Source organism: Equus caballus, chromosome 1 (genome assembly GCF_041296265.1).
Source record: "Equus caballus isolate H_3958 breed thoroughbred chromosome 1, TB-T2T, whole genome shotgun sequence".
Taxonomy (NCBI): domain Eukaryota; kingdom Metazoa; phylum Chordata; class Mammalia; order Perissodactyla; family Equidae; genus Equus; species Equus caballus.
In genome coordinates, this window is record NC_091684.1 from 15,487,379 (window position 1) to 15,502,346 (window position 14,968).

Below are 14,968 nucleotides of genomic sequence, written 5' to 3' on the forward strand. Positions count from 1 at the left end.
CTGATGAATGGACCTTTCGCTTTCAAGCGTGGCACCGCCTCGGGTTTCCTGGCGTACAGGGTCGCGCCTGGAGAAGCAGCCTCCCCGAGCCGGGTCACGGCTGGGGTCAGCGGGTTCTCAAAACTCCCACTTCCCCCTCGCTCCGGGGCTGGGTGGGGGTGGTAAGGCCGGCGGCCGAGCGGCAGGCGCGAGAGCGGAGCTGCGGACCAGGCGCCCCGGCGGCCCCGCAGCTCGGCCTCGGGGCCCCGCGAGCAAACGCTGTAGGCCCGTTGCCGTTCCCGCCTGGCCCGGCGGGCGCTGCGCTGAGGTGGCACCCGAGTAAATCAAGCGCTGATCCCTGGAATAATAAAGGCCGGCCTGAAAAATGCGCGGTTACAAAAAACGGCTGTTGCTTGCCCAACTCCGGAGCGAGTGGGGCGGCAAGGGGACAATACCCGACCCCAAGCCTCCTCACTAGACACACACATGCCCGGACCCCAAGACACACAAACGCTGCCCTGGTGCCGAGCATGGACGCCATCACACGAGAACCCCACTCGGACGCGGAGAAATGTTGCCGCGAGTCACACACACACACTGAGGCCATTCCCATCCTCCGAGATCCACAACTACAGCCAGACTCCAGTACGAAAGGAGCGTGGGCCTGGCGACCAGACCCTGGCACACAAATTCCACGCAGAACTGCATTTCTACACCTTTGTAGGCACTCTAATTACAGCCGCACAACTGCACATTCTTGCCCTAACTCAATGCAGTCTAGATGCACGAGGAAAGCTGGACACCTGGACACTCTCACAACCTATACAAGTAGCCCTGGCCCCTCCAGCCTCCAACTCAGGCGATTAGCGCAGTTAGCACCTACACATCCTGACTGAAGTCCTGGCTCAGACACATAATTGCATCTCACACGAACACAACTGTTTCACAGACCTAACTCATACACTCAACCGTACAGACTACCACAGCCTCTCGCCCTAACTCACATCCACACCCTTATTCCGACTTGAAACTGCCTACAGGCGGGCAGCCACGCTAGATGCCCCCACCGCAGAGCGCGGCCCGGGGCCAGGCCTCCGAGACGCCAGAGTTCCTCCCCAATCGGCCTGCGCTTCCGAGACTTTGTTTCCTGAGACTCGAGGCGGGGACGGGGAGGAGCCGAGGTTTCCAAGGCCGCGCGCAGGCCCGAGCCCCCATTCTGCCTGGCCTGCTTGGCTCGGCTCTCTGCCTGCCACAATCCGCCCCTAGCACAAAAGTGGCCCGGCAGGTTCCGGGCCGCCGCCAACGCTCCCACTCCGGCTCGGCTGGGCTGCCAGGAGCAGAGTCGGAGGGAGCTGGGGGCACCGGACACCCAGAGCGACAGGCAGAAAGGGGTAACTATCCAAAGCTTCTCTCATCCCACGAGTTTCTGGTGCCTTGAAAAAGCCCCCCTCCCCCGTCCCCATACCCAGCCCCGCGCACGCCTACCGGGCCTGAGGGAATGAGATCCCAAGCTAGAAACGCATAAGGAGCCCACGTGTACCTCGCTGGACGGAGAACGCAGCCGGGGCGCACTGGCACTGTACATTCCGTTTGACACTCTCGGGGAAACGCAAACCAAGAACCCACGCCTCTCGTCTCACCCACATTCACTTGCCACAGGGGGACGCACAGGAAAGGCCCACAAGGAATCAACAAGGGGGCAGGAAATAGGCCAAACCTGTAACCTACGTCCCCATTCAGGGTAACCGGCAGGACACAAGGCATCACGCGTGCAGTTTATCACTTGCAGGGAGGAATGCAGAAGCTGGCCCTCGGTGCCCAGAGAGCCCTGCCAGGGGCATCCAGGCCTGGCACCCATGTACCACGAAGGAGGACACAGACCTAGAGCGCACAGCTCCCACGCATCCCTGCCCAAGAAGCTGCAGCCCAGCACGCGCGCATCGTGAAGGGCACGCAGCCGCAAGGCACACGCGCCCCTCACCCTGCCCCGCGTCCCGGCGCCCCGCGCCCAGAGAGTCATCGTGGGATGGCATCTCGCAAATATTTATATTCCTCAGCGCCACGGCAGCCCGCGTCCACATTAGACGCTCTAATCCTGCCACTTTAAATAGATGAATTAATAAAGCAAACGAGCGGCTAATAAGCTGACTGTCCTGCCTTTTTGAGGCGGGGAGAAGGACTCGAAAGTGCGCCAAATTTGTTTGCAGTGGATCAAGGCGAGCCGCCTCTGCTTCACTTTCTTTATCTTAATTCCGACTTGAAAAGATATAATTATCTAGTTTGAACAGAGCTGCTATCAAATCCTTCTTTGGGCCGGGAAGGGGGCGTTGGAGTGGATTGCGGCTCTCTGAGCCGCTCGGTGCAGCCGGAGATAGCGCGTAATGAAGATGTGGAGGCCTGAGATACAAAGGGCATTAACCTCATTAGCATGAAACCTTTTCTTCTTACCATTGTGGGACCCTTTCAGCCGCCTAATCCCCCCTATTTTCAAAGCTTGGTTTGTAATAAAGCTTTTAGGTTTTTTTTTTCAAAGCTAATAGTATTCTCTGATGATTTTATTGCTGTTACACTACATAGGACATTTACCAAAAAAAAAAAAAAAATCTTCGTCACTCTCTCCCTTTTCTCGTACTTCAAAAAAGTATATGGTTCCTGCAGAAATAAGTCTTTTAAATCAAGACAGGAAAAATTTCTTCTGGAAAGGCCAATCTGAATCTTACCAGGTCTGTGCTCATGTTTAAAGCAATCTGGGTTTGGGGGAAGTGATAGAAGGAAAAGGTATCTAGTTGTTTAAAGGAAAGATATGCCTCGCTGGAGCAGGGACCGCAAAGCACTCAAGACAGCTGTCAGTCACCAGAGGTCTCCGCTGTCCTAGCGGCTGGAAACTCCTCAGTTTCCAGGATACCCAGGGCAGCACCTGTCCCCGAGAGAGGCGAGGCTGGGTCTCCCGAGGCAGCCCCCTCTCGCCCCGGCATCCTCCTGCAGCCCAGTCTCCCCCACAACACATACACCTTCCCAGAGGAGGCTGCGTGAACACACACCATGAGCGGCCAGGGTTCTCCAGAGGAACAGAGACGGAGCAAAAAGAAAAGACAGGAAAAGATAAAGAAAAAAAAAAAAAGAAGGAGAGAGACCAAGAATGAATTCGACTTTAGAGGAGAGGAGGGAAGGAAAAAAAAGAAAGGAGGAAAAATTTCCATAGTGCCCTATAGTCCTCACACGTGCACGGAATGTCTAATCTTAACTTTTCAAGGCAGGATGTTAACAAAGCTTGTATTTTTGCCCTGCATTGTAACTTGGCCTTATCACAGTGTAAAGGGTGGGGAGATTGTCCTAAATTATGTCCAGGCAGCCCCCCTGGATCCGTGGATTAAGAGATTAAAGGAGACCACTGGGCCAGGCCTCCTCTTTCCCCTTCATATTCCTGGTATGATAATTGCTTAAACTGATTTGCACTTTCACAAAAGCTTGCAGGACGCTTTGTAGCTCGAACAGAACAGACGAGGTTTCTCTATCAATGGAAATAAAACTGATTAATGCAGCCTATCAGGATAAGAAGCAAATGAAGCATGCAAAAACAACCTCGTACCCCTAGAAGGGAGAAGGAGGGGGAAAAAAGCTAAGTTTCCTCCAAGACTGGTTACAACTTTTTCTTTAATGTTAAAATGAAGAGTTGAAGGTTTCTCAGAATGCTTGCCTTATAAGGCTGCTGAGGCCCTTGGGTTTGCCTCATCACCTTCGGCAGACCGGGGCCAGAGAGGAAAGAAGGAAGGAAGGGAGGGAGGGAGGAGGGAAGGAAGGGAGGAAGGAAAGAAGGAAGGAAGGAAAAGACAGAAAGAGAGAGAATGAGACAAACTTGTATTTTGGGGTGTGAACTCAGAAACATAGTTTAAAAGTTGCAAGATTCTGATTCTGCTAAGCGTTTTCCCCAGTTGCAGGGGACTATTCTTCAATGCATAACTATATGTCCAGATTTTTTTTAAAAAAATAACTAGAGGTTAAGAGAAGTAAGCATTTTTAACCTGAAATTCAAACTAAACTCCCTCAGTGGGCCTTGCAATGGGCAAAGGTCTGGTTGGAAAAACTCTCCCATCCCTTTTCCGAAGCACTTAAATTTTCCTAATCCTCGCCCCTCTCCACCCCCAGCTCCCTTCAAAATGCCCAAGAATCCATCAGTCTGGCCCTTTTGTGGGTGGGGAGCCTGGGTTTCCTGAGCCTAGTTGGGGAAAGACCACACTCAAATTATAAAGATACTTTTTTAAAAAATTCACTTGCATTTCCCAAGATGACTACTCTGAGGGCATATTGATAAATCTTTATTGACAAAATATTGACATTGACATACTTCTTGGAAGTATATAGTGTGTTAGAATTCTAACAAATTAACACAAAACACAAAAATATTTACATTCTGGTATAGAAGACATTAAGGAAGCATTTGTCACTCTCTTTCGTAAGTCTATGATCTTGGAATAGAAACTCAGTGCTCGAAAACTTGCCACCAGGTCGGTGGCCACACTTAACACCATCCCCGCTAACTACAGTCCTTCAGTTTTTGCAATAGATAGATTTAAAGTTTGGAATGGCCTTTACAAAGAATGGTTGAACTCAGCCAATATCTCCAACCACTAAAAGGAGTTTACCTCGTGATTTTAAGCCTCAGGATGTTAGGAAAGGGAATGTCCAAGAAATATAATTAATTTAGGGGTTTTTTTCCAGCACAAGTCCTGACTCCTCCTGTGGGCACCCTCCCCTGCCACCCCCAGCCCCCAATCCTGCTCCCCATAGCTCTGTGAGAGGACCCCTATCGCTCAGCCTACTTCATTTTGCTTTCACAATCACTTTGACGTCAGAAGGTATCAAAAAGTGTTTACAGACTGCACATTTCTCGAAAAAAAAAAAATCAAAATCAAAAGCACACAGAACCTGTCTTTAAAAGGAAAAGAAAATTACAATTCATTTTCCATCTTTAGACACCATTCGCCCAACAACTGCTACATGCAATTCAAGTTTCTGAACAGGTGTGGGATGGGGCTGGATGTGGAATTTCGATTGTTATTATTACTAATTATTTTTAAAAATTGGGGAAAAAACACTGCGAGGTGCAAAATAAAAAGTCCTGTGCCTGGTTGGGTTTTTTCTTTTATCATCATTATCATTATTTTTTTAAAAATCGGACTGCGACAAACGGAATACCTGCCAATCATCTTGTCTCCTGGTTTAGCGTTTGACTGACAGCTCCCCTTGTCAGAGCGCCTTCGGCTTTGCCACATTTCTCTCTCTCAATCTTTCTCGCTCTCTTTCTCTCTCTCTCTCTCTCCCTCTCTCTCTGTCTCTTTCTCACTCACTCAGCTGCCTCTTTAGACAAGGGTTGCATGTTGAACAAGGAGCCTCCGGTCCTCTGCCATCTTGGCGCGGCCTCGGATCAGGACTCTGCGCCCTCGCTGCCCAAAGTCTGCGATGCGCCGCTGCTCTCTGACTCCCTCTCCCCTTCTCGGTGAATGTGTGTGTGCGGTTTGTTTTTGTTTTGTAGGGTTTTTTCCTTCTTCTTGCCCTCCTCTCCCTGTCTGTTTTGCTCCGTGTTGTCCGTTTCTGTGGGGTTCGGTTTGTGTTTTTAATCGTCTGAGGTCACATCTATTTCCTCCGGACTCGCCTGCTTGGTGGCGATTCTCCACCGGTTAATATGGTGCGTCCCTTTTTTCTTTTGTTGCGAATCTGAGCCTTCTTCCTCCAGCTTCTGTCTTTTGAACTTCGTCCTTCGGTTCTGAAACCATACTTTTACCTGCGGGCGAGAGGCAGATGGGGCGCATTAGTTCCTTTAGAGCGCCCTCCTGCCTCTTCCTCCTTTGGCCAGCCGACACCCGGGACTGAGACTGCAAGAGTCCGGTCCCCCAGCGGCGTATCCTAAGGACCGACCTCCCCATGGCCTCCCTTGGGAGAGCAGTGCTCCTAGTGCTAGTGCGTGGAGGGTGAGAAGCCTGGCTCCCCGCCCTCTGAGCCCTCCTGGACGCTTTCCCCAGCCCAAGCAGCCGGAAACGCACAGCGCCCCTTCTTGCCTTACCCTGCCCGGGACACCCACGTCCCGCTGAGAGCAAAAGTCTTGCAAAGCATGGGAAACCCCTATAAAAATAGTAAGTAAGAAAAAATAAAAAGAGACGTGTTCCTAACTCCCTCTACCTAGCCAGAGCAGGAAAGACCTCGTTCCCTGCTGCAGCTTCCGGCAGGGCCCAATGTGCTTTCTATTTTCTGCCGGTTTCCGCAGCGTTGCCTAAATAAAGCGCCTCCTCTGCAGGGGCCCGGGCCCTGGGTAAGCTCTCAGATTTGCCTGAGCTTCCTCCTCCCTGCCCAGGGCTGTTGCAGGTGAGCAGGAGTTGGGGGGGGGGGGGTTGCTGGAGGAAGCCAGGGGGCACGGTGGGATGCAGAGGCCTGGGCACCAACCCAGTTGTACCTTTCCAGCTAGGAAAACAGGCTCAAAAATGAAAGCTTCTGAAAGACGTGGGGATAAAGGGGAAATGAGAGAGAAACTGAGAAAGAGAACAGAAGAGAGGGAGAGATCTCTCTCCCGTCCTCTTAACCAGCCCCAGGACTGGCCTGGGTCAGCTCCCACCGGGTCACATTACTTCTCACCAGGACAGGGCTGGTGGCCTGGCCTCCCCAGGTCAGCTGCCAGTGGTCTGGGGAGCAATGAGGCAAACTGGGCTGCAAGCCCCATTGCCCTCTGGGGAAGCTGAGTGATGGGTCCTCATTCAGCGACCCGACTAGACAGTAACACTGTCCCAGGTCCCCAGCAGTGAGGGACTGGTGAGGGAAATGTGGTGACTGCAACTCCCCTGCTCCCGGGACTGTCCCATCCTGATAGCAGCTCCCCAGGCCCCTGAAGTCCACTCCAATTCCTCCTTTTAGACGGCCAGCCCAGGTTCCTGCTTGCTCTCCCCTAATGCCCAGTCCCCCCAAGTGCCCCATGAAAAAGCCGAGCTGGAACAAGGCTGAGTTTAATTTGCTTTGAGTTTGCTAATTGAGGGGGAGGACGGTTCATTTCTCCCCGGCGCTCGCCCAAGGCGCGCGTCGGTGCGCTCGGGGCTTGACACGCACACAAAGCCCCCAGGCAGCGTGGGCAGCGAGGCGGACAAAGACCACCGCCGCCTCGGCCATCCAGGAGAAAGCCGCGGGCGCGCCTGTGCGCGGTCGCGCACCAACCCGCCAGGCCCTCCTCGGTTTTGTCCTGGGGGACGTTTTAAAACAAAAGCTTCGACCTCTTTGCGCCTCCCAGAAAAAGTGTTACTACTTAATCGGCCCGAAAACGTTACAGTTTGCCGAGAACTTTGACCCCGCCCCGCGGCTCCGCGTACAGTAGCGCCTACTGTAGCCCTAAGCCCCCTCCCCGCCCCGGGGCAGGCCAGAGCCAGGCCCGCCTCGGGACTCCGGCGCAGGAAGGGTCTGTCCTCTGGGGCAGCCCCTCTCCGCAGCCTTCCAGCTCTGTTTCTCTGATTTAGGGACACACCCAAGATGCCTGGCTTACGCCGCTGCCGTCTGACTCTCCGATCACCTCAACGGGAGTAACTGGAGCCGTCGGTGTGAGCGAGGGCCTGCAGTCGCACAGAAGTCGCCCTTAACCCGCTCCCAGCCGTCTCCAGCCTCTAGTCCCATACACCCCCGGCCCCCTGCTGCACTCTCCCTCTTGCTGGACCCCAGCCGAGTCACTAGACTGTCACCGCAAGTCTCACCGAAGTGCACAGGTGTCTTAGCCAAGAGCTGCCAAGCATGCCCAGCCGGGCAGAAGGAGCGACTCGGCGCGTGCCCCTAGAGCCCGGGGTGGATAGGCTCACAGTGCCCTGCTGGAGCCCAAGGAAGCCAGGCACCTTGAAACATACACATCCTGAGCCCCGGCCTGGAACCAGCTCCCGGGCTCTTTGCCGAAGGCCCTCTCCCAGCTCCGCACTTGTGCGCCAGCTGCGTGGGGCCGGAGATCTGGGATGGGGTCGTCGTGCCGGGGCCGGCTCACCTGAGTTTCCGTGAGGCTGAGGCTGTGCGCCAGCTGCTTCCTCTCAGCGCCCACCACGTAGTGGTTTTTCTCGAAGGCGTGTTCCAGCCTCAGAAGCTGGGACGGGGAAAAGGCGGTTCTGATCCGTTTCGGCTTTCGGGCCAGCGCGTTGTGCAAAAGGAAGCTCTCTGGGCTTGTGTCGTTCCCTGCGGGGGACACAACAGAAGTTCTGGTTAGAGGGGGGCGGCCTGGCTGGGGCCGGCCGCTTCTCCCGAGCCGGGCTGGCGGGGCACCGCGCTCAGGGCCTTCGCGTAGCCGGTGGGGCTCGGCCTGAGGGGCTGGTGGCCCTCCGGAGGCGCGCGAAGAGGACACTGGCCCAGCAGCAGCCCCCGACCGCCTGGGCTGTACCTGCGCGGCCCCCACCCAGCAGCTGCCTCGGCGGGGCCAGTCCCCACGCTCCTGACCTCGGCAGGCTTCGCAGCTGCCCTGGCGCCGCGGGCCTCGCCACCCCCGCGCCGGGCGCCCGGGGCAGAGGAGGAGGCAGTAGGGGCGGCCCGGGGATTGGTGCCCACGACCCAAAGAAACGGCTTTCTCTTCTTTCTAACCCCTCGGAGAACTTTGACCCCGGGGGGAGAGGCGGTGGGCCGCTATCTGGAGCTTTCTCAGGGACGTACTTTAAAATTATTTAAATCTTTCTCCTCCGGGAAAGTGCAGAGGCCGGGGATTTGGTTGCAGCCTGGCTGGGACCGAAATCTCGCCAGCGGGTGCGCCCGGTTTCGGCCGCCGCTGCCTCCCGAGGACCCGGTTCCCCCGCTGCCCGGCTGCAGAGAACTAGGAGGCGCGAGCGAAGGGATCGAAACTCGGGGGTTACCGAGCTGTGGGCACCGATTGGGACTGTCCGCGGCCCCACACAATCCCGGCTACTCCGGGCCTGCTGTCGGGACCAAGAGCGTGGCTGGCGGGGAATGAGGAAAGGGAGCCCTAAACTTTGCGAGAGAGTTTCGGGTTCACTCATTAGGGTGGGAAATCGATTCACTAAAAACACAAAGAAAAACAAGCCGACAGTCCAGGCGGGAATGGAGGCAAATCCGGTCTCCAGAAATGAGAGAGAAAGGTTTTTGTTTTGTTTTGTTTTTTAAATTATTGGGGGAGTGGCATCTACCAGATTTTAGGCTCGGCAGGAGCTCAAAGGGTTAAAGAATGAACAAGCCGCTGAGTATTGATCAGCTGCCGCGGGAGGTATGTCTCTTCCCGGCTCCGATCGCTAAACTAATTACTCGACACTTTTTCTGGAGTTTTAACTTTCCTCCCACACACCCCCCCCGAAAAAAACCAAATAAATCAAAAAATAGCAAGAAAGGCAAACACCCAAACAGGTCTTCTTCTCCAGCCCGTCTCCCGACTCAGTTCATTTCTTTTAAAAGGAAAACAAAAACAAAAACAAAACCCAGACCGAACCTGACTTCCCGCGCGGCCGCTCGGCGCCCCGATGGAGCAGGTCGCGGCGAGAGCGCCGGCCCCGGAGGTTTCTGCCCGCGTGAGTTCCAGCCCCTCCCTGGGCCTCCAAAAAACAGAAAAGAACAAACCCCCAGACTCTGCTTCGCGGCACGGAGGGTCCCCTGGCCTCCCGAAGAGGGCCGGAGACCAAGAAGTCGTGGGTCTAGGCTGAAGGGGCGAGGAGTGGGTGGCGAACAGGGTCTCTCGCAGTAGAAGATGAACTTAGCAGCCGGGCCCTGTCCTCGCCCCTCGGAGCCAGGGAGGCGAGGGCATCGCCGAGGAGATGGGGAGCCTGGGGACCCCGCGGGCTCCAGGACTCCGTGGCGGCCGGCACTCACCGAAGGCTGTCCCAGCCTGCCTCGACCTCAGAACACTCGGGGACAACTTCTCTGGCTGTGCCCCTTCTTAAGGGTCAAGCGGCCGCAGGCCAGCCCCCAACCGGCCGCAGCTTCCGAGACTGGGGACCAACACCATGCCCGGCCCCTCGCCGCCCAGTTTCTGAACAGGCGCGCGGGCCAGCGAGCCGGAGAAACCTCCGCCCAGGCCTTGCCGAGCGCCCACCCCGAGCAGGCCGAGGGCAGTGCGGGATGCGGCGCGCTGCAGCCCCGCGACGTGGCACGTACCTTGGAAGCGGTGGCCCAGATATCGATAGCGGTGGATGAGCCAGGGGTAGAAGGTGGACGGGTCCCGCTGCTGCGAGGCGAAGAGGGGGTGTGGCGAGTGCGACGAGGGCAGGGGGTGGGCGGCCAGGGCGTGCGGCGGCGGCACCGGGTGCACGGGCACGGCGGGGTTGGGCGGGTGCGAGACCGCCTCGGCGAACACCAAGTCCGGGTTGGAGTAGACGCCCCTGCCGGCGGCGGCGGCGGCGGCGGCCGAGTGGAAGCCGTTGAGGAACGGGTTTATGGGGCTGGAGTTGGCGTAGCTGAGCGCCGCGGGACGGATGGGGTCCTCAGAGCGCGAGGCGGGCAGGGGACTGTCCTTGGCCACCAGCGACTCGATGGTGAAGCAGCGCTTGGGTGCCGGCTGGAACATGCTGCGCCGAGGAGCGGGCGCCCGGGGCTCCGGCTCCCGGCGACCGCGGCGCGCTGCCTCCGCCGCCCGCTGCCAGCGGCGAGGACGGACGAGAATTGGGGACTTGTTTGTTTGGGGTGGGGGTGGGGGGAGGAAAGAAAGAAAGGAAAGGAAAGGAAAAAGGAAAGGAGGGGGAGGGGGAGGGAGAGGCAACGCCGAGGATCCCGAGAATCTTGCACCAAACGCGCCCAACCTGGAGAGAGGGGGAAAAATCCTTCCAGAAGAATTTGCAGGCGTGGATTGGGGTAATTTTTTTTTTTTTTTTTTTTTTTGGCGAGATGGCGTGGGGGGATCGGAGTTAGAGGCGGGGGGGGGGGAGTTTCTTGGGGGAGGCAAAAAAAAGTTTTCTCTCCTCTGCAAAAGGCGGGCAGGGCGCCCTAAGTCCAAGGACAATCCATGGAAGTGTTCGCTTCTTCACAAGTTGTGCAAACGATTTGTTAGTTCATGAGCCTAATTAGTGCGGGGATCACATAAACAGCTTCCTCCGAAGCCTGGTAAATGGCTTGATGATTGGTCGCTATTACTCGCCCTGAGGTGGAAGGGGGGAGACTCTTTAAAGTGCGTCAGAGGGAGGCAGGCGCCTGGGAACCCGGAGGCCTGGATCCGGGCCGAGAGTGGAACGGACTCGGCGCCGCTGCCTCGGCTGTGCCTCCGGCGCCCGCCAGGCCGCCCGGCCTCTCCGCGCCCTCGTCCCGCGCTCCCGGCTCACTCGCTCCCGCGGCGCCCGCTGCAGCTTCTCCTCCGCCTCTTTCGCCGCCTCCTCTGCCTTCAGCTTCTTCTCTTCTTCCTCCTCCTCCTCTTCCTCCTTCTTCCTCTCCTCTTCTTCCTCCTCCTCTTTCCCCACCTCCTCTCCCTCAGCCACCGCCTCCTCCTCCACCGCCACCACTCCCTCCGGGGCACCCCGGTCCCTGCAGAGTCCCGGCCGGCGGCGCCTCGGCTGCAGCCCCCTGGATCCTGAGCCTGCCGAGCCCGAGCTGGTAGGACAGACGGACAGACAGACACGCAGATTCCTCGCGCCTAGCGCTCCGCCGCGGCCCCGGGTCAGGGGAGCTGGGATCGCCCCCCGAGTACCGCGAGGGTAAGCGGGCAGGGGCTGGTTCCGCGCGAGGGGTAACGGAGCCGTTTGGTTATACTGGTCCTCACCCCCAGCAAAACGCCTGGCGGTTTCCTAGGTGAGGAGGGAGCCTGGGGGCTGAGAGAGGGGTCCCCCAACCGCGCGTAACCTAGAGGTCCTTGGGTCGCTGCGTTCGCGATCCTTGACCCGGCTCGTTCGTTTGCAAGTTGAGACGGGAGTCGACGACCCTGCCGGGGCTATGGGCTTCCAACTCGCCCCACAGGCTCTGGCGTTTTCTCTCTGGGAGGGTGCTCACTTCCTTCTTAAAAACAGTTTCTTCTGTATTATCTGGACCGGGGGTCCAAAGTCAGAGGAGAAGCTGATGTGGTGCGACTATTATCGTTCCGTTGTCGTTATTGCTTGTGTTAGTGTTGTCATTGTTATCATTACTGACGCTATTATTATTTCCATCATTCTGCCATCTGTCGTCCCAGGGGCGGGTTGCTTTGCTAACCCAGGGCTCGAAACTAGGGACGGCAGATCGCGTCTCCGGTCCCGGGCCGTGTCCGCATTTTCGAGCTTGCCTTCGGTTTTGGGCCGATTTTAGGGCCGAGTTCCCTCGTCGCGATTGGCTCACGCAGCGGTATAATTATGATCACATCCCCCAGGCTGCTGGCGCTGCTTTCTGTTTATTGGTGGTTAAAGATCTATTATCTATTCATCAGCCGCCTCTTTTTTCCTCTTTTTTTTTCTTTTTGCCAATTACATTCTTCCAAAGTGAAGTACCAGCAGGTATTTTGCACGTTTACAATTAATGATTAAAAAAAAAATCTGGCGTCCTTTAAATCTATTACTTGGAAGCCCATGTCATTTCTCTTAAGTACGAAGAAATGCCTGTGTTGGTGACTAGGTTGCCGTGAGACCCTCGAAAAGTCCACTGGGAGGGGGAGAAGAGCGCAGTCGATGGAGCGAGGCTGCAACACCACCAGATTCATCAGTGGAGGCTCCCCAGGTCTTAGGACGTGCTACACACCCCCTTCGCCAGCTACCCCCTTTCCTGCCCTAGGGTCTTCCCTGACCCTCTCTGGTTTCATCTGCTGTGTATTTACGTTCATGTCAATTTCTCACTTCTTTATTCCAGGCATAGTTTGTGTTTGGGGGGAGGGGGTCCGAAAACCCCTTTTGGAAAACCCTCCAGGCAATAGAGGAGTTAGAAGTGTGTTTTCTGAGGTTGTCTGGGCGCCTGACCTTAGTGAGGGGCCAACAGGGGTCATCTGCGCTGTCCCTCAACCTCCCTGAGGCACACACACATGCAAACATTCACACCGAGACAGGTGTGGGCCTGGCGTTGCCCTCACACTCAGAGAAACCTGTGCCTGCCTCAGGTTGCAGACCTCTGACTCCAGCTCTGGGCTAGGGTTTTGCTGCTTGACGGGTTCTCGTGGCCTTGCTTTGCAGGCATCCCCCCATCCTTTCTCCCAGGCCTAAGGATACAGGGTCTTTGATCCGGCCTCTTGGGGTGGGGTGCAGTCGAAGAGGCACCTTCCTGGGGTCTGAATTACCACCTCTGAAAATGTTGTCTCCAGTTCAGAAATCCTTCCCTCAGTTAGGCTGTGGGCACAGAAACCTGATGCTGCCCAGGCCGGCAGGGAGCCTAGAGCCACCAGGAACAGTGGAAGTCTTTTGGTTGTGCCAGCCAGCCGTGGAGCCTGGAGTGGAGGTAGAGGTCAGCCCGCTATTTCTGAAGCTGGAAAGAAACACTCTGTTCAGGCGGGCTGTAGATCCCAGATCCTGGAGAGGGAGGGAGAGGGCCCCTTACTCCCTGGTAGGTTCTCCAGGAGGGCTGGGGAGTCAGGCTCCAGCCTCTACCTCAGGCCAGGCCCTCAAAACTCGGCCTGAAACTCCAGGTGGAAAATTGGGAGCACTCAAAGCCTGCCCTGACTGCAGGGTGGAGAATGACCATTCATTGCACAGTTGGTACTAGTGATCTTGGCTCAGGGCATGAGAGGAATTGACCTTGAGGGCAAAGGGGGGGTCCAGTCAGCGTTTGGGAGGTGGGGTGAGGCCCACTATAGTGACGTGTATGGGCATTTGCCCTCCTTCAAAACTCTAGGGCTGAGCACTAAGGTGTTGTCAGTACCCCCTTAAAGCCTTTCTCCCTTTGCCTAGAAGGTGTCCATAGAATGTCCCAAGGGAGGGAGCCACAGTCTGGAGCCCAGCCCCCTCAGCCTCCTGCTGGAGGCAGGAACATTTGGCTGGGGCAGAGGGCCCAGGCTCCTCTGAAGCTAGTCTCCCTTCCTGCAACCCCCTCAAGCAGGCCATCCGCCTCCTGCAAACCTCCTTGAGAAGGCCAGGTTTGCCCCGTGACTCTAGCTGTCCCGCAGGTGGCCGAGGGTAAGAGCCAGCAGGCTCTGGTGCCTGCCCTCCCGGCGGGCAGAGGACGCCAGTTCCCCTGCCTCCTGCGCCTCTAGCCCCAGGCGGTGTCGGCCCCCACAAGGGAGAAGCAGGTTTCCAGTGAATCAGGGGCCGCGTGGAAGCCCTGGAAGCCGGATAATCTATGCTAATTCATGCGCCCGACCTGAGGAGCTGGGGAAGGTTCCGAGCTGCCAGGCCCCGACGTGCGGGGGAATTAACTAGGAGAGTAACTCATTAACCAAACTGGCGGGTGGAGGCGCGCCAGGGCGCTGGGCACTCTGGTCTGGACTCGGACCCCGAGCTGCCTCTGGCCCCCGCTTCTTGGACCTCGCGGCTGCACTCACTTTACTCACTCACTTTACTCGTGGCTTCGCCCTTGCAGAATCCGGCCCCTCTTTGTTCCTTAGATGCCCTGGAAGGGCGAGTATTTGGTTCAGTACCGCGTGCCATGGGAGATGGGGAGATTTCTGAGGCTCCATCTTAGAGGGCAGGCCTCCCTTCCCCCAGCCCCCAAGCCACCGCGGTTGGGCTCTGTAGATTCAGGAATCTACACTCTTGCGGTAACTGGGCTAGCAGACACATGATGTAGGTTCGAATCTCAGGTCTGTCACTTACTGCCTGGGCAATCTTGGGCAACACGGCAACCTCTCCCGACCTCCATTTTGTCGTCTGTGAAAATACGGCCCATGCTGCCTGCGGGGCAGTGGCGAGAAGGAGTCGGGCCTGTTTGGGGGAGCATAGAAATCTACTTCCGGATTGTGGTGGTAATTACACGTCTGTATGCGTTTTTCAAAACTCATAGAACTGCATACTAGAAAGGATGAATCTTAATGTATGGAACTTATACCTAAGTAAACCTGCCCTCCCTCCCAAAAAAACCCAGTCCAGCCTGAATGACCTTGGACAAGTTACCTAACCTCTTATGACTCTGTTATCTTTTCTGTGAAATAGGGATAAATAATAGCATCTTG

The 14,968-nt window shown here is 56.5% G+C and overlaps 1 protein-coding gene and 2 long non-coding RNA genes across 5 annotated transcripts in view; 2 read left to right on the top strand and 1 right to left on the bottom strand.

Moving 5' to 3' along the window:
* Positions 1-1,208: 1,208 nt before the first annotated feature.
* On the top strand, positions 1,209-2,511 carry LOC138923179 (uncharacterized). The gene is made up of 2 exons (XR_011436430.1): positions 1,209-1,370; positions 1,769-2,511. It is a non-coding gene; the product is annotated as an uncharacterized lncRNA (long non-coding RNA).
* Positions 2,512-4,274: 1,763 nt separating this feature from the next.
* EMX2 (empty spiracles homeobox 2) lies at positions 4,275-10,612 on the bottom strand. 3 transcript variants are annotated; one of them, XR_011436420.1, is made up of 3 exons: positions 9,419-10,612; positions 7,982-8,166; positions 4,275-5,761 (listed from the first exon to the last, which is right to left on the bottom strand). XR_011436420.1 is itself a non-coding variant. In XM_005602547.4 (3 exons), exons 1-3 carry the CDS (start codon positions 10,487-10,489, stop codon positions 5,594-5,596), a joined length of 762 nt encoding a protein of 253 aa, XP_005602604.3. In that variant the 5' UTR covers positions 10,490-10,612; the 3' UTR covers positions 4,275-5,593. The 3 variants fall into 3 exon arrangements, 2 of the variants coding, with proteins under 2 accessions (XP_005602604.3, XP_023494446.1); XM_005602547.4 differs by having other exon boundaries at positions 10,081-10,612; XM_023638678.2 differs by lacking the exon at positions 7,982-8,166 and having other exon boundaries at positions 10,081-10,612.
* An 859-nt stretch (positions 10,613-11,471) lies between these two features.
* Positions 11,472-14,968, top strand: part of LOC111773020 (uncharacterized) — an 89,698-nt gene continuing 86,201 nt past the window's right edge. Inside the window, exon 1 of the long non-coding RNA XR_011436423.1 lies at positions 11,472-11,606. This is a non-coding gene — a long non-coding RNA (uncharacterized lncRNA). The remainder of the gene's footprint in view (positions 11,607-14,968) is intronic.